General features: G+C 45.1%; 1 protein-coding gene across 14 annotated transcripts in view; it reads right to left on the minus strand.

Moving 5' to 3' along the window:
- Positions 1-24,459, minus strand: part of plekha7b (pleckstrin homology domain containing, family A member 7b) — a 42,023-nt gene that overhangs the window by 8,502 nt on the left and 9,062 nt on the right. For 3 of the 14 annotated variants that reach the window (XM_068322580.1, XM_068322556.1, XM_068322537.1), the window contains 11 exons: positions 15,304-15,387; positions 11,643-11,739; positions 10,949-11,053; positions 10,608-10,680; positions 10,369-10,469; positions 8,268-8,446; positions 6,725-7,126; positions 6,091-6,628; positions 4,465-4,548; positions 2,889-3,041; positions 1,083-1,154 (listed from right to left, as the gene is read on the minus strand). In XM_068322580.1, coding sequence (XP_068178681.1) covers positions 1,083-1,154; positions 2,889-3,041; positions 4,465-4,548; positions 6,091-6,628; positions 6,725-7,126; positions 8,268-8,446; positions 10,369-10,469; positions 10,608-10,680; positions 10,949-11,053; positions 11,643-11,739; positions 15,304-15,387 — 1,888 coding nt within the window. Of the gene's footprint in view, positions 1-1,082; positions 1,155-2,888; positions 3,042-4,464; positions 4,549-6,090; positions 6,629-6,724; positions 7,127-8,267; positions 8,447-10,368; positions 10,470-10,607; positions 10,681-10,948; positions 11,054-11,642; positions 11,740-13,777; positions 13,801-15,303; positions 15,388-17,695; positions 17,890-24,459 lie in introns of those variants that run through there. The other 11 variants (XM_068322519.1, XM_068322572.1, XM_068322529.1 and 8 more) reach the window with 10 other exon arrangements.

Genomic DNA, 24,459 nt, shown 5'->3' on the forward strand with positions numbered 1-24,459 from the left:
CATAGGACGACCCGCTCTACCGCCCGCTTTACCACTGAGCCACTGCCGCCCCCAATTTACTTGCAATTTCTTATAAATTGTTAAAGTGGAACAATGCTAATGATGAAAAGCCAGGACATCCATGTTATTTACCTCCGTTCAGCAGAAAACAAAGAGGGAGAAAAAGCAAATGGGGGGAAATCAAACTGAAAAATTTAACAGCCCCACATCTAAAAACTCCCATTACATGTATTTTTCTCTTTAAATTGCAGGGAGGAAAATAAAAGCGCTGGTCGATGCTGTGAATCCGTCACTGGTTGGGTGTCCCCCCCCCAGTGCTGCAGCACATGCGTGCCTTTCCACACGCAGCCTCTGTTTACCACAACTTAAGACAAACAACTCGCCAAAAAAAACCCATAACGCGTAAAGTAAACAGCTGCTTCTCTGCAGATGACTTTAAGAAATCAGAAAAGATCTGAAGGACCAGAAAATGTGTGACAAGGAGACGGATGCTCCTGAAAAAAAGTGATGTAAAAAGTTCCACTGGGGCTTAAAATGTCAAACCAATTATGAGACGCACACCTTTAAGGCAAAGGGTCAGATGTAACTTATAAATGTAACTAAATGTAATGCAAAATAAATGTAACTAGTCATTAATGTTAAATAAATGTAAGTAAATGTATTACTTTTTTTAAGTTACAAACATTACATTTGAACAGACAAAATATGTTTGCTTATTGCTCTGCAAAAATCCTTTTATAACTTTTTTTGTCAATGTTAAAATGGGATTAGTTACTGCATTGTGGAAAACTTAGTTTTTGATCAAAGCATTATTATTATTATTATTATTATTATTATTATTATTATTATCATCATCATCTCATTAATCATTATTATTATAATTATTGTTACTATTATTAGTTTCATTATTTGTTGACACTCTGACCTTTTTTGCTCTTGAGGGCCAAATAAAATCAGGAGGTGGGCCACATTTGGCCCCCCGGGCCGTGAGTTTGACACACGTGTTTTAGAGCATCTACACACAAACCAACAGATAAACGCGCCTCATCCTTTAAATCCCGATCACGTGACGACACACTTACATCGGCATCGCTCTCTGCTATTTTCACCGGCCTTGATGGTCTTTCTGTTTTCAAACTTTCGAGTCCAGTGACCTGAAATTCCCAACCGTCACAAATACAGTAAGATGCTTAAAGTCACATTTTGAACGACCGTCTTCTCAAACGTTTCTGCATACACTGAGACGACCGGACAAATCAAGCTGGAATGACGTCGATAAAACAAACAATAACTGAAAAAAACACTAAAAAAGTGTTTCCAAAAATGCATAATACAAAAATGTTTCTGCATTCTTACCCACAAAAATCCCCAACGTTGCTCTTTGGTGGTGGATTATTACCCAAAGGATCGCATGTTTCTGCTAGATTTGGTTCATATCAACTTGATTTAAGCTTTCATTTCAGCATCACCGTGGTAACAGCTGGAGGTAAATACCTGAAAAGGTGTGTGTCGCTGCTGCAGCCACGGCAACAGTAAACCTGTCTTTAAAGAACACTTTTAAGTTCTACAGGGAATACTGACTTTGTCGTGTCAGGAGCTGTTTATTCCTACTTTATATAGGGACCCTGAACGTATCGTGTGAGCTTTAATGTTTTTCACACCGAACCTCCTCTCGTGGGAATTGTTCCGTCTCTGGTTTTGTGGCGGTCGTTGGTGTTTTTTGTTATCATTTTCTCTGTTGCCGTCGGTAACACGACAGCCAACCGTCAGTCTGACGGCAGGGGGGTGGGGGTGGTTCAAGCTTCGATGTGGGGAGGAAAATAAAGGGAGGGACGGCGTGGGCGGAATAATCGTATTCATCAGGATCACCACAACCGACCAGCGGAAAGAGATGCTGTGTGAGAGAAATTTACAGCTCTGAGAACAGTTTGCTTTGTTAAGAAGTCTGGGAAAAAAGTGTTCACAAGACTGCACAATAAACTAGAGGTGTCAGGTTTAATCCAGATTAATTTTAGTCGTAACTTCAAGTCTGCTGCTTTATTTCTTTGGTTTAGTCTGAAAAAGTAAGAATAAACCTTTATAAAATCTATTAATTTTAATTTTTTAAAAATTTTATATACTGATTATGATCCCCGTGGGGAAATTAGGAGCACACTTTAGTTAGTTTTTAAATCATATCGGGATTTATTATTATTATCTATAATTGTTATCGTGATAAAATCAGCAAATTGTTGCACGAAAATGTCTTTTAAGGCTGCGGCGAACACACACATCCTCATGTCGTCAGCATGTTACCATGGTAACCACGTGTATCTTAAAGAGCATCATCGGGTCTAACGCTCAGGCAGGCAAACTGAAAGGGAAGGAAACGCTGGATGCATTCAGAAATGCCGCACAGCATGCTGGGAAGCCCTGTGGCAGAGCGACTTCCTCTCATGGCATGGCATTCCTTTTCTGAATGTCATCCCACTTTTTATTTTATATGCACACCATCCTTACGTTCCAACAGCCCCCCAGAGTCGGAGCGGCGTTTTCGAACGCGCTGCGAACTGAAACGATCAAGGGGTCGATACTTTGGATCTGTTTTTGGAACAGGAAGTGGAGAGGCGTTACTGACCCTCAGATGACCCTCAGTCATTCCTAAACAAGACGGAGCTTTAAGGTTGACGCGTCGTGGTGTCAAACATACAAATAAAGACAGAAAGAACATCACGGGTTCCTCTTGCTGTCATTCATGCTGAAACATTTGTTGGTTTAAACAGACAATTAAAGCAAAAGATCCAAAAATGGACGTTTCACATCAGACATGGATGAAAGGAAAGACAGGAGGGAACAGGTGGGGGGTGAAGGAGGTGAAGGAGGTGAAGGAGGTTTGGTTCGGGGCCCACCTTCAGATCCAGATACTCCAGGTCCTTCTTCAGCTGCGTGTAAGTATCATCAGCCTTTAAATGAGCAGCGGAGAGACAAATCATTGGAGATGAAGCTGCAAACAATAACGGACGACCAGATGTGTCCTCAGGCCTTGATGTCGCGTTCAGGGTCTGCTGGGAGAACTTTAATTAACCCCATCTTAATCACAGTTTGCTGCTACCGCTGTGGTTTTTATCCACAGTGAATCGAAGCCAGGCTGTCGTAAAGTCATCGTGTCATTTTCTAACTGGTTTGACTCCAGTTTGACCTCATGCACGACTGGGGGAGAGCTCGTCTGCTGAGCTGCATGCGGTCCAGTTAGAATCTACGGCGAGGAACCGCTGCAGGTTAAAATAAGAGTAAAAGCATGGAGAGGAGAGTAGAACACATTATGAGACAAACCAGATGTATAAAAAAAAGCAGCTCATGCTCAGATGCGACACATCGACCAATGGGAGACGAGCTCATGTGGACGAGCGTCACAGACGATGAATCACGACGGGTTCCACGCCAACACGCAAGGATGAATGAAAGGGAAGTGATGGCCGGGGGTGGGGGGGCGGACGGGGACCACAATGCACTGGGGCCCTGACCTGCACGCCGGGACCCAGGAGGTCGCTGTGGCGGCGCTGCTGCAGGTCAGCGAGGGCGTCGCCGGGGCCGATCTGAGCCTGGTGCCGCCGGAGCTGAATGAGGAGGAGGGTCAGCTCCTCAGGCTGCAGCCACGGCCAGGGGGGGAGAGGGCAGGTCAGCGAGGTGGGGGGCAGAATGCTAATAATAACTAGGTAAATATATATACATAATCCAGATAGATGCATCAGAATGGATGCGCTTCTATGAAGAAATATCGATAAAGAAACTTTAAAAGAAGCTGGTGGTCCGGTTTTGTTAAAAAAAAAAAAGTTACATTTTCAAATTTTAAATGTTTAAAATTACAAAAATTTCCTCTGCAATAAATTGAAGTTGTACATCTACAGATTTATCCTTTTTTTAACATAGGCCTGGAAATCCCCAAATTCAACCTGTAACCATGGCAATAACAACAAAAAAAATTCTTTACAGTAGAACTTCAACATTTGAGTATTTTGAGACACGAGTCGTCGTTTCCATCAACATTTTTGTTCGACATACGAGTAAAACCTGAGATACAAGTCGTGTTTCAGGACGCCACTGCTAGTTGGTGAATGGATACATCAACTGAGACCGGATCTCGTTCTTTACCACGCGTTGGCGGATGGATACGACATCAGTGAGACCGGATCTCGTTCTTTACCACGCGTTGGTGGATGGATACAACATCAGTGAGACCGGATCTCGTTCTTGTTGGTGTGTTTTCTTGACTTTTGCGTTTCTTTTCATATTTTATCTTTTTTTTTAACGTAACTTAATTTTTAAATATTAATAAGCCTCATTTCAGTTCTCATTTGTTGCATTTGCTGAAAAAAAAAAAAAAATTCCGATCAGGAAACGACAGACGGACCCATTCCTACATCCTCCTCATTCTCACTTTGCTGTTCCAAACCCTCCCTGACCCTTGAACCGACAGACTGATACCGTTTTCCCGTGCAGGCTGGGGGCGCTGACGGTGTGTGTGATGTAGCCCACGGCTGGCGTGGATCTCCTCTCATGTTGGGACGTCTGTGGAGAAACAGAATTCATCCTGTTACCGATGGAGTGGAATCAAACGGATCCTCCGTGTCGCCGCGAATCAAAGTTAAACCTTTTGCCTCCAAGTCTGAAAACAAACTTGACAGCGCAGCAGATTTATTTCTCATCCGTCCTTTTCTCCCTTTCATCACCCCGACTCTTATTTTGAAACAAGGTACGCCTGGAGTTTTCATCGCCACTGGGTTCGGGAAAATTTGACGTTTTTGCTTAACACACAGAATTAAGGAAAACCAGGCCCACCACCCAACCTTAAAAGGACACAAACAACAAGAGATTTAATTAACTACACATAAATTATACCAAATCTGCTTTCTTAAAATAACATTTGTTTGCTACCAGCAAGAGCAGCTCTGTGAGCCGTTCCCTCTGAGATTCCCATGCCACTATTTTTTTTGCTGTATAATAGGTTTTTTATTTAAATGCGAGATCAGAAGAAAGAGACCGCTGCTGATGTTTGAGATCGAGTGGAGATGTTTATGGGATGCTGAGGTGCCCGAGGCTAATTAGATTAGCCGCTAATAAAACGCACTCCTTAATGATATTCCACAGCGGTACACACTCTGTTACCTAAACACACTCCAGGTCTCTCATAGATTAAACTGAACTCAAAAAACTGTTATTTGCCCCAAAAGAACTTCCTGTAATTGTGTGGCGTTCAATGTCGTCGTTATAATTAGCGTCCTGACACTCGGATGAGTGATGGGGAGGAAGCGGCGCATCTGCAGCGCTGTGTTTACGTGTCGGCGGGTCAGCGGGTCTCTCCGGAGGGTTGTGGGTTTATAAATGTGGCGCCGGGTTAGAGGGTGTCCCCCTCACATGCGGAGGGCGTGGACGCGAGGATCGGCCGCCGAAGTGTCCTGTGGTGGCAGCGATGGTGATGTCATGATCGCAGGTGTGTGTGTGTGTGTGTGTATGTGTGTGTGTGTGTGTGTGTATGTTGATCGATGATGTCAGCTTTAAATAAAACATTAAATAAAGACGCCTCTCACTTCAAAGCGACCACGAATGAAAACATTTCCTATAGTAGCTTGGTGGCGACGGCCTGCTGACCACCGACTAATTATCAATCTATTAGTTTCCATTCATGTATCATTAATTCTGTGGACATAATCGTGGGGAATCCAGGGATTTCTCCTTCAGTCACTGTTTTTTAGAAATTAGCATAAAAAGACATTTTTATTGTTTGTTTATTTGTTTGTTTGTTCGTAATAAAATGGTCGCATTGGGGAGCCTGAGATTGAAGGATGATTTTATACTTTAAGGACTTGATTGGAAAAGGATTAAAATTCCTTCATTCATTCATTTTAATGCTTATCTTGTGTAGGATGGCAGGGGGCGGAGCCTATCACTGTTGACGGGGTACACCCTGGATGAGTCGCCAGTTTATCACAAAGAAAGACTCATCACACTCATGTCCACCAGCGACTTTCTGTTGCGTGTGTTTGGTGATGGTGAGCTAAGAACCGCCCCTTAGGGGGCGTGTCAAATCAGCAATGAGAGGAGGCGTCTCACCTGTGTCAGCTGGGCGCACACGTGACCCGGGGAGCCGGATCCGGTGCTGTTGCCGGGCGGCGCCTCACCGGGTGCCGCCTCGTCGGGCGGTTTGACGCTGCGTCGGTCGGACGGCGTGTGTGGCCGGCGGGGGGGGGACGAGGGTTTGAACACGGACGGCGGCACCTCGCACGGGGACGGGGGCACGGAGACGGAACGCGGCATCTCCACAGTAACCCTGAAGGAGGAGGAGGAGTCCGTGAAGCCTGGGGGGGCGTAGACGGTGGCGGTCGGGCTGCCGTGGCGAAACCGCTGGCGCTGCTGCCACTCATACAGCCGCCACACTGTCCCCTCCCTGCTGGCCAGGCGCTCGTCCGTCGACATGCGGAAGTGGCTGAGGCGGTCGTGGGCGTACTTGTAGTCGCTGGGGAGGCGGCACGCCGCTGGGGGTGGGCTGCTGCCACACGGGAGGAGTGGTGACTTTGGTAACGACTGGTAGGTGACGTCTGACGCGGCGGCTTTGGGTTTCAAGGGAGGGGTCCGTCCAGCAGGGGGCGCGCTGAAACAGAAAAGCATTAAATACTCAGACTGGCCACTAGAGGGCAGCATTTAATCAAATATTCACAGATTTTGGCGGTGCCGCCCTCAAACTGACCTTCTGGGCGTGTCCCCTTTGTGAACTTTGACCCACTGCTCCACCTGAGCCAGCGTGGTCTTCCTCTGCGAGTGTTTCTCCGTGTCGGCCCGTGAAGCGAGGCCTCGCTGATAGACCACGTTCCCGTTCTGCTCCGGCGGTAGGGTCACCTGGATCACCGTCTGCTGCCCGTTCCTGTAGGGGGCGCTGGCGGCTGAGTCTGACGATCGCCGCTCCGCTCGCCCATCGGCGTTCGGCCGGCTGGGTCGCCCCTGGACCTCCAAACCGAACCGGGGGTCGTCGCCAAGAGGCGGTGGGACGCCGTTATCGGTGGGGTCCTCTCTGTGGCCTTCTGAGGGAGGGGGTGTCTGGTTGTGGACGTGGTTGGAGAGAGGGACCGGCTGCTTTGGCTTCTCCAGCTGTCTGTGAAAAGACCAGATGATTATATAAACACCCCCTAACTCGAACACCCCCCCCCCCAAAGTCTGAACCTAGAGTCGCGCCTGACTAAAGAATCTATCAAACAATCATCTACGCCACATGTGTCAAACTCAAGGCTCGGGGGCCAAATGTGGGCCGCCACATTGTTTTATGTGGACCTCGAGAGCATGACAGTTCAGATTATCTAAAAATAAATAGGACAAAAGTGTGCTTTGACCAAAACTACATTTCCCAGAATGCAGTAATTAACCTATTTAATTAAGTTACGACTTAAGGATTTATGTTATAATAGAGAAACATATTTTTTTCTGTGTAACTGTAACGTTTGTAACTAGAATAAGTAACTAAGTAAATTGTAACTAGAATCAGAGTTATTTAATATTAAAGTAGTTTCATATATTATACATTACATTTATTAGTTACATCTGGCCCTTTGAGGACAGCCATTATGCTGATGTGTAAATGATTTTGACACCCCTGATGTGCCTCCGTGGGGCATTTATCCCTGAAATTGGGATCACAGAAAGTGTAATGACTCCCTGTGGCCTTCAGGTGGCACCAGAGCCCAGATCATTCAAACCAAACCATCAAACCCGGATCGTCTCCAACATCCAGGAATCTGTTCACACTGCAGTCCAACCTGAACCGGTTCTGTTTCGTCTCAGATCTGATGTTGTTGCTTTGACTGTTTGAATTTGAACGGATCTGCTGAATCAGCAGAAAATGTGAACGGCACAAGAGCCAAACATTTTAAAAAAAGAGTAGTGGTGCACTAGTTTGACTCTTGGATCGTTTGCTTTGACCTTAGAGGTGATTTTAGTCCACAGATGACAGTTAAAGACAAAATGGAGAATTCGGATTCAACTGTTCACATTAGCAGGAATCAGATCCACTTTGGATTTAGAATCATCTGCGAATGAAAAGCTCAGATTCAGTGTGAATCCCATTCACACTGGGTTAAACAGAGATCCAGATCACTTCTGAGGACAAAAAAAAAACAGATTTGGATCACATCAGTCTACAGTGTGAACGCAGGCTTAATGCAGCTTGAAATGCATTTAACACACACACACACACACACACACACACACACACACACACACACACACACACACACACTAACCTCTTTACGGTGTGACTCTGCTGCATCAGCGCCGCCTGGTTCATGGCCCGGATCCAGCCGTTCATGTCCTCCTGTGTGTCGGCGCTGAAGAAATACGTCCGCATCCCGTAGTGTTCCGCCTGCGAGCCAATCACAGAGTTCTTATTGTAAATGTAGGAGCGCATTCCCGTGTGGCTCGCCTGTCGAAGACACGGACACAGAGAGGCGGCAGGCGTGAGGGTTTCTCAGCGAATCAGTGCAGAACTTTTCATTAAAATCCTCAAAAGTTACAAGCGAAATCACATCTGTGTTTCAACACAGAAGAGCCAACACTTCAGGTCAGGACAGCAGTCTTCCTTCACCTCAAGGAAGAGGGACACTCATTTCAGGACACAGATGTTCAGATCTCGGACAGGGAAGATAAATGGTTTGAGAGTGAAAGAGGCCATCCACGTCAAAGTGGAGAAGCCATCTCTGAACAGGGGGGGGTCTGCGACAGCACCTTTCTCCCTTTTACAACCATGTCCTTTCAAAACTCCCAAAAAGATTGTCCTATGCAGTTTGACCCAGGCATACAAAGGTGAACCTCAAATCTCAGCGACCCCCTTTGACACCCCCACCAAAAATCATTGAGGAGCCAGACGGGTGTCAACGACAGTCGTTGGAATGTGAATAGCACTGACCACACCCCACAGGGGTTATAAACTGGGACATGATCAGCCACCCTCTGAACTGAAGAAGTCTCTTGGATGAGAGACGAAACGTCTTCAAGAACTTTCTTAACGTCCAGTGGATTGAATTAAACAGCTTGTGGATAACCATGACCTGGATGATTGAGAACCTACACAGACATCAAGCGAAATCACACGCTGTTTCATCCTTAATGAGTGTTTTTCTGTTAAATCCCGTCAGGTCTGGATGTGATGTAACGATATGATAAGGAATAAACCCACAAACACATAATCCCTAAAGGAATCCTGGTCTACAGAAACAGCTTTGGTTTGAATCTTCTCAAACGGCGGTTCAAAATGAAGCGTTTTTGTTCGGTACGACGGTAATACATCAGGGGGTCGGGGTTGCTAACGACACCCAAAACACCCAAAAAGATGCAAGGACATCAGAAATGACGCCTTGTGGCCTCACAGCTCCAGTGATGATGATGATGATGATGATGATGATGATGACGGTGATGATGATGATGAGAGAAGACCTGCAGACGGGTCCAAACATTCAGTTTCCTCCAATGCAAAAACTGCAGGAGTATAAACATGTCGATGTCCCAATACTAAAGGCCTGTTGAGCCGAGTGTTTGTTGACTTTAATGAGCCCCCCCCCCCTTCAATGAGCTCCTGCACTGACCATAAATGACTGCAATCGTTGCGGTGAGGGATGCGGCTGTGATGCTCACTCAGCATCCAGATGCGCCTGGTGTGAACGTCCACTGATGACACTCAAATCAGACACCTATTCATGCAAGACAGGAGGTTCGTGCGAGTCGGGGTCGCTGCTGCCGACCCCCCCACCCTCCCACACACGCACCTTTTAAGCATTATAAGTGAGCAGCAGGGAATAGAGATCTCAGGTACATGCGAGCCGGGGCGTCACACGTGTTCTCTAACATGTGGTGGGAGGAGACGGCCGAACCAGAGTGAATGCATAATTAATATTCCCAGCGGCGCAATTATCATACAAATTGCATTGTGGGTGATATGACCTTAAAAAGACACGCCAGAGACAAAGGAGCTACACGGAGCTGAAGGGATTGCAGCAGAACGCCTCGGAGCTGCAGTGGTGCAGCAAACCAACGGGAGCTGCTGCTGCTGGGAGCTGGGGGGGGGGGGGTTGAGCATGGAGGGGGGGTGATGTTGGAACAAAAAGGTATTATTCCTCTTTCTGTCCTGTCAGGATTCACAAATAAAAGATGTTTAACCAGAAATTTATATCTAATGATCAATCGATAAGTAAATCTGGTGAAGGAAAAATAAAGATGTGATGAAGGCCCACGTGTGTTCCAAAAGTGATGGGTGGTGAACATTATGTAACACTTCCTGTGTTTAGTCTGTGTGGTGTGTAACTTCATGTGTGTGTGGTGTGTATCGATCCTTTTATTGATTACGGTTACCTTGAAGGCAAACTTGCGGTTGATGTGGTCGTCGGGCTCGACAGCTGCGATGACGTAACTAGGCAACGGGATGCTGCCGAGCACCGACTCCTCCCGGCTGTCTGCAGAGCAAAACATGCAACACGGGACGGTCAGAGGCGTGTGAAGGAACACAAACTAGCCCCGCCTCCAATGCAACGTTCAGGCGCAGCTGATTTATGATCGACGTCGTTCAGGTGTGTGTGTGTTCAGAGACTCACCTTTGTAGTAGAACAAGCAGTAGTCCGACAACACAAACCACTTCCTCTTCCATAACCGCATCCCGGAGCTGTCCTGAAGGGAAAGAACCACAACGGTGACTCTGCATCTCGTTCTTTACCGCATATTGACGGATGGATACAACATCAGTGAGACCGGATCTCGTTCTTTACCACATGTTGGCGGATGGATACAACATCAGTGAGACCAGATCTCGTTCTTTACCACGTGTTGGCGGGTGGATACAACATCAGTGAGACCGGATCTTGAACACAATACCTGAGAGGTGGGGTCTTTCTTCCAGACCCCCTATAAGGTCATGGGGGGCGGAGCCTCGACTCACCTGTTTATAGAGCCAGCCTCTCACCACCACCGGGACGTTGAGGTTTCTTTTAATGGCGTGATCCCTTTTTCCAAAGCTGTGAACTTTTCCTGTGCCTCTGGAATTCTGGGAAACAGAAGAAAGCGTAAGGATGGATTAAAATTAAATTTAGTTACCTGGAAAAAACAAAGATAGATCCCCACCCCCACCCCAAAAATGAAAACAGGAAATGCAGACGGTACATTCCTGAGGATACCTGCATCATTTCATTTGCAGGAATATTTTTAGATAACTCCACTGTCATAGAAAATGTAATTAAATCACGCCAGAACCAGGATATGATGGATAGTCTGCTTTGAGAACATTGTGGAATAATCACAATGCTTAATTCCAAACCGCAACTGGAACACGAGCTAAATAAAAGAGACATAATGAAAACTGCGCCCGCGGGACGTCCGCGTTTTATCACGTCTTCAATCGCCGGCTGAGGTCATCAATCAGAAAGAGATAACATCATCCCAGCTGATTAAAGCAATTCATCAGCCCGAGCAGAAATGGTCGTCACGGGAGCCGTAAACTCCCCGAAAAACAAATGTTTGGTCGACGGCATCCAAAAAACAACAAGAGAAACCACGGAGGAGCAGATTGAGGATAGATCTACACTCTGAGCATCGTTTGAGCGGATTATAACTTAAACATCAACTCAAGCACTCACCTTTGACCCCGTTGCCAGGGTCACGGTCTTGGAGGACTCTGCGACCATGCTGGGGGATCTCTGATTGGCTGCTGACTTGGACATAGGCGATTCCGTCCTATAGGCGAGAGGTAGTGAAGAAGGTCAGCATTCCAGAACCAACGGACGATATTCCCCCTCTCGGACAAACTCGAGCCACTCAGGGAGGGGGGCGGGGGCGGCTTTTGCTGAGCTTTCAAATATAAAGGATATGACCGCTTCCTGGCGCCGCCTCGCGACCCATCACAGCCAATGGGCTGACGAGTGAGAATTCGAAGATACACACCCCAAATTATACAAACCGAGATAACCCAACGCCAAAAAAAATATGATATCACATTCGCTGATGACATCACCGTATTTCTTTGAATCTGGACACTACGGTTACATAGAAAATGTGAAAATGCTAAAACTAAAAACCAGTCTGGTTTCAAATTCGCTAAACTTTTGTGCATTTTATAATTAGCAGGCACCCTTCCAGGCCTCCAAGAATCCTCTTCCTGTCAGGAAACAACCAACCCCCCCCCGACCTGTGTGTGACAGTAACTGCAGCTGTAACCCTGCTGTTGTTTCCTGTTTCGTTGGGCTGCGTAACGCTAAAGCAGAGAGGTTAGAAAGTCGTGTCAGAGACGAAAGCGAAGGAAGACAAACGCCGATGGAACGAGGGGGGGGCGGACCTCAGCTGGACAGAGAGTTTGGAATGCGGCCAAACCTTTCTACAGGACGTCTCTGTCGAATCAAGGAGACTCTGGGGTTTTATGTGAAGCGTTCACACTGTTTACCACCACTGTCACCACGATGGTTCCCCTGGAGATTTGTGGTGGAGTGTGTTCAAGAGCAGCGATTCATCACCTGGTGTATGGGAGGGGAAAAGGCCGCCGGAGCGCCATCTCTCACTTCCTGTTTTGCCCTGATGGAAATGAGGGTGTGTCTGACAGTCTTGAGGAGCCTCGAGGAATTGATCACCGCCCGATAATCCATAAAAAGGTCAAAGGCTTCAGGCCGGTGGGGGGCAAGAGGCAGGTCGACCTCTTGAAGGGGAAGAGTGTTTTCCTGCCTGGGCTTCAGTCCAGGGAACACGCTGAGCTTCTCTGGTCTGGAAACGGAGTCAGTGATTCATCGGAGAACCTGACTTCCTGTTCTGATATCAGAGTCTCTACGATCGTCATGACGATGAACAGATTCACACAATAGTGGTGAGGTCACACTTGTGTCGAGGAGGAGAAGTAAACGGACCTTGAACAAGCGTCGAACTACATTAGTGTAGCGTTTCAGAGCGAGGAACTGAACAGGATTGTGGGTAAGGGACAGCAGAGGGATTAGTGTTGAGATGCTTCAGCAAACCTTGTTTAATTAGAGGACAGTTTGACGAGTCTGACTATATCTCTGCTTCAGGAGGATTTCTACTCTATATTAGTTATACTCTACTCTATATTAGTTATACTCTATTCCATATTAGTTATACTCTATTCTATATTAGTTATACTCTATTCTATATTAGTTATACTCTACTCTATATTAGTTATACTCTATTCTATATTAGTTATACTCTATTCTATATTAGTTATACTCTACTCTATATTAGTTATACTCTACTCTATATTAGTTATACTCTACTCTATATTAGTTATACTCTACTCTATATTAGTTATACTCTACTCTATATTAGTTATACTTTACTCTATATTAGTTATACTCTACTCTATATTAGTTATACTCTACTCTATATTAGTTATACTCTACTCTATATTAGTTATACTCTACTCTATATTAGTTATACTCTACTCTATATTAGTTATACTCTACTCTATATTAGTTATACTCTACTCTATATTAGTTATACTTTACTCTATATTAGTTATACTCTACTCTATATTAGTTATACTCTACTCTATATTAGTTATACTCTACTCTATATTGGTTATACTCTACTCTTTATTAGTTATACTCTACTCTATATTAGTTATACTCTACTCTATATTAGTTATACTCTACTCTATATTAGTTATACTCTACTCTATATTAGTTATACTCTACTCTGTTAGTTATACTCTACTCTATGTCCTCTGGTATCAGTTTACATCAGTATAACCCTGAGTAGACACCTGCTGCCTCACCTCTGGACCTTCAGCACAGCTGTGGTGGCATTATGGGATGGAATTCACAGAGATATTATGGGATGAGATTCACACAATGGAGCAGAGATGAACCAACCAGCAGAGAAACACCAGTGAGGGTGAGTCCAAGTCTCTAGGCCCAGGTGGGACGTGTCTAAACCCAGGTGGGACGTGTCTAAACCAAGGTGGGATGTGTCTAAGCCCAGGTGGGATGTGTCTAAACCCAGGTGGGACGTGTCTAAGCCCAGGTGGGACATGTCTAAACCCAGTTGGGATGCATCTAAACCAAGGTGGGACATGTCTAAACCCAGGTGGGACGTGTCTAAACCCAGGTGGGATGTGTCTAAATGCAGGTGGAAAGTGTCTAAATCCAGATGGGACGTGTCTAAACCCAGGTGGGACGTGTCTAAACCTAGGTGGGACTGGTGTAAGCCAAGGTGGGACATCTCTAGGCCCAGGTGGGACGTGTGTAAACCCAGGTGGGATGTGTGTAAACCCAGGTGGGACATGTCTAAACACAGGTGGGACATTCGTAAGCCCAGGTGGGACGTGTCTAAACCTAGGTGGAACAGGTCTAAGCCAAGGTGGGACGCCTCTAAGCCAGGTGTGACGTGTCTAAACCCAGGTGGGACGTGTGTATAATCAGGTGGGATGTGTCTAAACCCAGGTGGGACGTGTGTATACCCAGGTGGGACGTGTGTAAACCCTGGTGGGATGTGTCTAAATCCAGGTTGGACGTGTCTAAACCTAGGTGGGACAGGTCGAAGCCCAGGTGGGACGTGTCTAAATCCATGTGGGACGTGTCTGAACCCAGGTGGGACATGTCTAAACCTAGGTGGGATATGTCTAAGCTCAGGTGGGACGTCTCTAAGCCCATGTAGGACGTGTGTAAACCCAGGTGGGATGTGTCTAAACCCAGGTGGGACGTGTGTAAACCCAGGTGGGACGTGTCTAAACCTAGATGGGACAGGTCGAAGCCCAGGTGGGACGCATCTAGGCCCAGGTGGGAAGTGTCTAAACCCATTTAATTCTTTCCTCCGTTGCTCATCTTCCAGTTATATCTTGATTGAAATTTTTAAAATGTCCACTTTTTTTTTTACTTCTACTTAATAGAGTAAAATATTTCCACGCAGCAGGAACAGCATCAGGCTCCTTCAGCTGACGGACGAAGCTAATTCCTGTCTGTGATGTGAACGGGGGAACCAGATGTCACCACCTTCACGTTCACCTCCACAAAGTCATTTATACTGAAGAGTGTCTGCAGCCCCCCCGCTGCTGGGGCAGCTCTGAGTTTAATCATCTGATCCTCCTGCGGTCTCAGCCCCCATGTTCTGCAGCTCCTTTTGTTTGCTCTGCCCCACACCACCACCACCCCCACCCATCATGATATGCTTTATCAGAGAAGGCAACAGCCTAGAGTCTATTTCAGTACTCCCATCATGTGACCTTCAAGTGACCCCCCTGGTGCATTAAAGCAGGCATCCGCATCCCTGACAGGACCAAACACACAGAACACACTCCCTCACCTGCCTTGCAGCGTGTACTCGGTGTTTTCGGGGGAAATCTGTCCAGTCACCGGGTGCCGAAAGGAAGTCGCCCTGAGGTTGTGGCTGCAGAGGGGGGGGGGGGGGCAAAATCAGCAAGGGTTAATAATTGTATTTCTGCCTGATCGTGCTTTTCTACTTCTATCCAGATGCAGGAAAAAAAAAAACTTCATCTGACAAACAGGATGTATGGTAGCGCTGGAGCTAGGTCGCTAACGCAGCGCGTGTTGTTTTACACAAAGTGTGCAGCTCAGCATTCCCTCTCCAGCCGTATTGATTCCGGTTAGATGGGACCATTCATTGCTTTAAGCAGGGAATGAACGCATGTTACTGTCACAAGGCACAAAAGGAAGGATTGCAAAGGGGTCCAGCTGCTGGAAAGAGGGATGAAATATTCCTGTCTGTTGTTTATCGATGTTTAACGACAGCATTTGGGCTCATTTTTACAAAGAAACACAACAAAACGTCTCATCTGGAGCTATAGATGCTCTTTTCTGTAAATAAACAAATAAACAAAGAAGTAAATAAATAAATAATAAAAAATATAGTTAAATAAAAATTCTACGACTACAAATGCTCTTTTCTGTAAATAAATAAAAAATTTAATTATGAATAAATAAACAAATAAATGAATAAATAATACCAATATCAATAAATAAATAAATAAATAGAAAATCTGCAGCTACAGACGCTCTTTTTTGTACATAAATAAATAGAAATAAATAAACAAATTCAAATTCTACAGCTCCAGATGCTCTTTTCCGACGCGTCTTCGTGATCGACAAACGGATTAATGAGACTGATCGACTTCTTTCTCATGTTGCACTGAGGTAAAAAGATAATTAATCCTGTGATGTATTTACCCCCCTGCCCGACCCCCTCATCCCAGCATTCCAGCAGCTTAAGCCTCAGTCAATCACTCATTGTGTTCAGTTTTCCATTTCCTTATCTCTCCTGCTATTTATAGGAGATCCCAACGGGCTTCAAGGTGGACGTTTGAGTCTCTGAAATCCTCAACCTGCGACCTTGAGACGCGTCCAGCTTTCTGATCCTGAGCTGTCAGAGAGTTTTTCTGTTTTCACTTGAATGCACAAGAATGTAGGGCTTTAATATTGAAATATAGTCTATGCATAACTGTAACATTAGGATTTCAATCCTGGCGTTTGTCCGCATCACAGTTTATTCCCCTTAATCCTTTAGTTTCCTATCTCACTGCAGTAAATTAAACAAAAACACACACCTTTGTTCAACAGAGGACACACACAATAAATACGTTATCGATAAATAATCAATGTATATCCATCAGTAAGACTCAATACTCTGCAGGAGAGTTAAAAAACTTCTGCAAAGTTAGCCAACGACACAGAAAGTGTTGGATCATCACGCAATAAAAGGGGGAGGGGGGTGAAATGGGGGGGGGGCAGATTTATGAGGTGACATTTCAGAAAAGTTCAGAGGGTGTGTTGAACAGCGATAATACTGCACTCACACACACACACACACACACACACACACACACACACACACACTGATGATTTGCTGAGCTGCACTGCACCAGCCCCCCCTGTTCATTAGGAACCTGCTTCTTTCAGCCTCTTGTTTCAGCTGCATTACTTCTGAACAATTTGTTACGGTATGTACAACATCCCCCTCCCACACACACACACACACACACACACACACACACACACACACACACACACACACACACACACACACACCCCTTTCCCATCATTCTGCAAACACCACAACACACCGGGTCTATTTGGCCCGTGCAGCAGCGACTAGAATTTAACGTCAAACATTCAAGAATCACTGACTGTACAACATCTTTTAATCTTTTAATCATAACACTGTGAGATTAGACTGATTTAAAAACTTTGTTCCCTCCATCGACGCCTTGAAAGAAGGAATCCACTGTAACTCCCCTCCAAATGCTTTTTACAAAAACTTCACACACAACTTTAATCACGTCTGTGGAATCACAGCGGCGTCTGTCCACAACACGGGAGTGTATTCCTGGTGAATATGTGCTCATGCTGTCGTCCCGGGGCCCCAGAAGCCCCGAGCGTTCCTGCCTCCATCGGGGCAGATAAAGACCAGGAAAGAATGACCGACATCTGTGCTGTCAGGAGGCAATTCGGAAACAAACACGAGAGTCAGAAGGGTCGGACTCGGACGGGACAAACCTCCAGCGCGGGGCTTGATTTACAAAAGCTTCTCGTACAAAAATGTGCAGGAACAGCAAACCTGCAGCTCAAAAACACAAACCAACACACACACACCTCAACACACACACATACACACACACAGGATACGAGACTCACACTCCCACCACACCATCGGAGCGCTACGCTTGTCGCTAACATCTCACCTGAGGTGAGGGAGGGAATCATCCTGGATTGGTGCGCCGCTGCAGGTCACGGAGATCCTCCAGATATAATGATCAGGATGGGATGGGATGGGGGGCTCTATCAGGCAGCTGGCATCCGCAGAAAAGTCACGAGCCAGCAGGATGACAGCAGGAGGGGGGAGCTCTTCATCGCTTTCTGCTCAGCGAGGCTTTCGTCCCCCCCACCACCACCACCAACACGGTGGAGCTGCAGCTCCCTCCCACCAGGGGAATACCTCCAGTGCTTATCAGATCCTCCTCCCTGCGCGTTTCTGCTTCACTCCCCCTCGTTCCCAGAATTCTCCACGCCACCGTGCAGAAAGTGAGTTATAAAGCGGTTTGACAGTAACGTGACCTCTGACCTTTGCTAAAACAGAATGCAAACTAATCCAGGGGGAAGAGCAGGAGGTACCAGCTACTGGTAGTTACTGATTCACTTCCTGTTGTGTGTCTTTATTCACAGGCGTGTTGATTGGATGACATGCCTCCAATTTAAATCCTCACCGAACAAGGAGGCAGACAAAAACAAGAGCTCTTCAGTCGGGAAAATATTCCTCAGTCGAGTCTGAGCATAAATTGTAGGCTGGATAATAAACATCGCAACATTTTTACATGATTTTATGTAAAATAAAGATTCAGGTCCGTTGGGATGAACATTCAGACAATAACGGACTGATGGAGCAGCTGAAAGTCATTGGGCAACACCCTGGATGAGTCGCCAGCTCCTCGTGATCGTGAGGAATAAATCCCATACAAGCTTACGAAAAATAAATTAATGTTGTGCAACCAGGAAACACACAACAACCGTTCCTGTTGAATCTGCTGAATCCCAGACTAATTCCATCATCGGTAATGACCGCTAATATTCGCCGTTAGCGTGCAGACAAGGCGCCACCGGTCAGGACATGACATCACATGACATCAGAGCGAGATCACGCACATCCTGGAGAAGCGAGCAGAGAACGAATTAACCCCGAACGGCGCCGCTTTGTGTTCAGGCAGCCGTTAAGGAGATAAGCGTTCTGCAGTAGGATGTGAGATGTTTCCTGACCTCTAGGAGTCTCACAGCGGAACCCTGGTGAGACAGGGGGGTTTGGCTGAGATTGTAAGAGTCTCATTATTAAAATTCAACAAATTCTGACACAGCAGATTTAAACGAAGCTACGATGGACCTTCAGGCCATGCTGCTCCAAAACACCAGGGAGGAGAGCTCGTTATATCGCAGCGAACGCAAGAAAGAGTCAGGCCAGAAATCCAGACAGAGGATGATGAAATTTCCGAGGAGCTTTGCAAAAAAGGATCGGTTGGGTTTGTTTTGTCTGTTAAAGAAAAAACCTGACAGATTTCCTTGAAACTTTGCAGCAGCGTTCTGCAAAAGAACCCGTTTGATTTTAAAAAAGAATCCAGAAAACTTTCTTTAATGGAGACCGATTAGAATGGCTACACACATTACCTAATCGGGTCACAAAAAGGTCGTCTTATAAGAGTGTGAAAAAAAATGTAATACAGAAATATATTTTTCTTTCAATGCATCAGATCTATTCCATTACTTCAGACTGATCCGTAGATGTAAAGTTGAAAGAAAATTATTGGCAAAATTTCATATACAGTGGTACCTCTACTTACGAAATTAATTGGTTCCGGAAGAAATTACGTAAGTAGAAAATTTCGTAAGTAGATATGCGTTTTCCATGCAAATATCTTAATCCGTTCCAAGCCCACAAAAATTCAGACATAAATGTTTTATAAAGCATAAAAATGCATCAAACCATGTCACAAAAACATGTTATGATTAGATTATTACACAATAAATGAGAGTTGTGCATAATGTAAAAAACAGAGAGTAGAGTCAAGAATAAAAATGATTGTCATTTACCTTTTAACTGCTGTCCTCATTGTTTTTTGCCCTCTTTGGTTCATGCGCTCCTATCTCACGATGCCGAACAACAGAGTGAATTCCAGTCCTCCTTTTGAACTTCTCCAACCACCCACGCAATGCCTTAAACTCCTTAAACTTCCTTTTGCTTTAATAACGTGGCGATTGTAGATGCATTACGGCGATATTCTTTGGCGAGATCAACCAAACGCATCCCTTTTTCATGCTTTTCAATTATCTCTTGCTTTGTTTGTACGGACAAAACAACTCTATTCTTCTTCTTTTCTTTTCCTCTTTCCTCCATCACTTTCTTGGGGTCCATAGTGAATACGTACTCAAAAAGTTCATATATTTACATAAAACTATCAGAACACCTCATGGGTCGAGGGCCAAATGACGAGGACCCTGCATAAACACCAATCTAGCTACACACAGAGGTCCCTCTTAGCCAATGGGATGCCAGGATGCTAGCTAATAGCCAATGGCAGAGCAGCTATAAGAATGTTGCGTTCAGGAACCTGTGGGAGCTGCGAGTTTCAACCCATACTGTATTTTTACCTTTCGTAATTCAAAATTTCTTTCATAACTAGAGGCAATATTTTCCTGTTGAACCATACTGTGTGATTATCGTATGGTTAAAGGATGGTGAAGAACAAGATGGTGTGCTGTTTTGTGTACCAGTCTTGCTAGTGCTGATGCAAAAGAGGCGCACGGTGGACGTCGTTTTTCATAGTTGTCCAATGGAGTAGAAACGTAAAAGCCAACGTTCCTTACTCCTCCATCTGAAATCATCAAGATGTTTTTGGTGGTCCTGTTTCTGCAGGATGTGGATGCTCTCAGGTAAATAAATGTAGTACCAATCAATGGGAGCGCTCCATCACCCAACAGAAAGCTGGGACCCAGGTTTGGTGATCAGTCCAGGAAAAGTCGCCTGGGTTTGAAGAAGATCGACACGCTGATGGAACCCAACAGGAATGCTTCTCCCGCTGACATAAAGGAACGAGCAGGCAGAAAGGAAGACATCCCGACTCATTCCACCGTGTCTTCTCTGCAGAAGATTTCCAAAATATAATTAGGACATGTAATCTGATGCTGCAATCTTATTTACTAAGTCAGTAATACGGACTGAGGCGCAGTCCTCATTTGGCCCTTTAATGAGGCACAAATCATTTTAACGTCATTTAAAATGATTTAAGGAGCATATTTAAACTGGCAAAGCAGATAAAAGCGACTTCTCCAGCCAGGGTACAGAGTGTCCACCCGACACACAAAGCCAAGAGTAGAAAATCACTCAGAGAGAGAGTCAGGAAAATCCGAGGAATGTTCAGACTGGACGATTGAGACAGGGAGAAAGACGAGAGAAAGTGCAGCTTCCTGCAGAAAAGACAAGCAAGAATGATTCGCTGCTGAGAGAGGTTTAATCTGGAGCTTTATCTCATTAAACTACGGCTAGAATTCACTCAAGAATAATAATAATAATAATAATAATAATAATAATAATAATAATAATAATAATAATAATAATAATAATAATAATATAGGTTACAATCTCACCGATATCTAAAAATAGTCCAAATGAAACATCTGCATCATGATTCAGCCAAAATTAGGCAAAGTCTGCACTACACAGCATCCTACACACACACACACACACACACACACACACACACACACACACACACACACACACACACACACACACACACACACACACACACACACACACACACACACACACACACACACACACACACACACAGATTGCATATGTTCTCCATGGGATTATCGGTCTGATCTCTGATCCCAGTAATCCTCTAACATCAAAAATAAATCACAAATCAGAAAAAAAACCACTGAAATTGTTGCAGACAGACACACACACACACACACACACACACACACACCCACACACACACACACACACACACACTCCTGCTGTAGGCTTGGCTGCACAGTAACAATGCAGTCCTTAATGAAGCTCCAAATAAGGTAATGGTGGGAGGTGTGCGGGCAGGTGGGAGGGTAACTAAAGTGAGGGGGAGGTAACCCCCCCATCCTGGCCGGGCGACTGGATGGGTTTGATGGCTTCCCTGGCATCCCATTTGTGAGTCTAATGCCCCAATAGGGCGGGAAGGCTGCAGGCCATTCGGCTAATGGGGGGGGGGGGGCAGGAAGGCGGAGCGGCTCAGTTCAGCTCCTTCATTTTTATTTCTAACCAGCTCTGGAGGAAACGACGCCGTGGGATCAACGGGTCTGAAAAGATCAGCTCCAGGCAAAGGGTTTCCTTTCTAAAATAGAATGAATAAATAAAAACCGACATGTCAATCCAGCTTTACCACGACGGACATCTGATCCGTTAATAAAGACAAAACAGACACAGGCCTGAAGAAACCAATAATGTAAAATTATGTAATAAAAGTCCTGAAGTGATAACGGGATAACTTTTGGCTAATAATGTAATAAATAGGTGTTAGGGTTATGATAACAGGTTAGGGATTAGGATTAGGTTTTAGGATTAGAGTTAGAGGTTAGTGTTTAGGGTTAGGGTTACAGGTCAGGGGTTAGAATTAGTAATAGATTGTGTTATTGGCCAAAAGTTATCACATTATAAATTCAAGTTTTCTATTACGTTGTTGGTTGTTATTACATTATTGGCTTTTATCATATTAGTGGTTATCATTATGTTATTGGTTGTTATTACATTATTGGTAGTTATATGTTATTGGCTGTTATTACATTACTAGTTGTTATTATATTATTGGTTTTTATTGCTTTATTGATTGTTATAACATTATTGGTTATTATTACCTTATTGGTTGTCATTACATTACTGGCTGTTATTACGCTACTGGTTATTATTATATTATTGGCAGTTCTTACATTATTGGTTGTTATTACTGGTTGTTATTACATTATTGTTATTATTACATCATTGGTTATTACTACGTTATTGGTTGTTATTACTTTACTGGTTGATATTACATTATTGGTTGTTATTATGTAACTGGCTGTTATTACATTATTAGTTGTTATTACATAATTGGCTGTAACAAGATGTAGTTGAATTTTGCTGCATCCTTATGGATTAAGATTATCTAAACCTGGATAATCCTTCTTTTCCAGTATCATTCCATGAAAGCCGTTCCCGTAGCAACCGGACTGGGCTGGACCTCCTGCTGTGAAACATGTCTCATTCCTTCACACAATCCTGTCAGAGGTATTATTACCCCAGCCCATCCCTAAATACCCTTCGTCTTCCTCCAACCCTCGACACTGACACACAACATACACCTGCTAAACGTCAAACACACACACACACACACACACACACACACACCAGTACAACACGTCCTCTGGGGAGTTGCGTCACAGCGACGCCCGAGAGACGACAACGATTAACGGCTCCGCTGCAAATAGATTTTTTTGTTCAGTCAGTTTTTCTTTACGCGCAGGATGAACAGGAAGTCACCTGGAGTGTGTCGCCACCTGTCTCCTCTGAGTCATGTGTTTATTTAACTTTGAACCGCATCATCATGGAGGTGAACTGTGATTTCTGTTCACCAGCACGACTGAAAATGACAGACGGTTATTTGAATGTAGCACAGATTCCATCATTCAGTCGTGACGATCCGTCGCTGCCCGACTTCCTGTTTTGGGTGTAAAACAAGCCTGAATCTGGTTCTTTTTTTCTCGGGGAAATTCAACAGATGGATCAAATTAATTAGTTGAGGTTCCACTTGGCTGGCGGAGGGTAAGTGAATCTAGAGGCTATTTTTAGATATCTGGATCCTGAGAGTGTCAGGAGAGCAGGTTTGGACTTAGGAAGCTGATTAAGTCAGGAATGGAGGAAGGTAGGCCACATCTGGTGCTCACGCCTGAGCGCTGGCCGGCAGAGCCTCCCTAGAGACATTCATACCACTCACAGAGACTGATATAAATCACAATTCCAGGAATTTAAAAGGTTATGGACTGAGAAGCACTCCCTGTTTGGAATGCCTCGACTTTAGAGGCATCGCTAACAACGAGACCGGTTTCCAAGGATATACCTCTGTTTTCAGCCGAGCCAACGAATGAAGCGTCGTTTGGTTTCAGCCCGGGACCGAGGGGAGAAAGCAGAATCGAGGGCTGAACTGGGTGTAACCAGGGGTGGAATCACCATTACTGGAACCATCAGACATTTCCCAACAACATGAGTAGAACCAGACCGGCGCTGAAAGTAGCCGTTGCATGATGCATCAGGAGGAGACCACCGTGGAAGCTGATTGGCCAGGAGTATGAAGTAATAAGGCCGTGTAAAAATAATGGCGATCCGAAGCTGACCCCAGTTGTCAGCGTTATGCAGATGAGCCTCTGCTGTTCGGTAGTTGGACTACCAGGACCACGAGAGGTGGAGCTGATGACGGGTCTCACGTGAGGGATGATAAACAAGTCAAACCACGTGTTCTGATCTAGAAACGGTTTCTGTGTCGCGACCTGAAAGCATCACGTCCTTAAAACTGGAGGTTATCAGTTTGTACACGGATTTTCTGCTAACAGATAACGCCCCAGACGCATGATGGGGCCGCGCAGCGCTGACAGGTGAAACAGCCGTATCCATGTTATCGTGACAGTTTGGCTGCCGGGCTGCGACCAGTCACGTGATACCGTACGTGCATTCTATTGGCTGACGGCATCCGGAAGTGCGCTACGTTCCGTGAGTCTCTGACTTCCGTGAGACACAAAAGTGCTTTAAACAGTCTATCAGAGTGTTTTAAAGGTAATACAGATAGAAGGTGGTTTAACATCAGTATGGGGGGGTTCAGAAACGTTTACATTACCTTAAATAATAAGATAAATAGCTTGTCTTTCTATTGCGGAACTCGTTAATCAC

Source organism: Antennarius striatus, chromosome 1 (assembly GCF_040054535.1).
Source record: "Antennarius striatus isolate MH-2024 chromosome 1, ASM4005453v1, whole genome shotgun sequence".
NCBI classification, from domain to species: Eukaryota; Metazoa; Chordata; class Actinopteri; order Lophiiformes; family Antennariidae; genus Antennarius; species Antennarius striatus.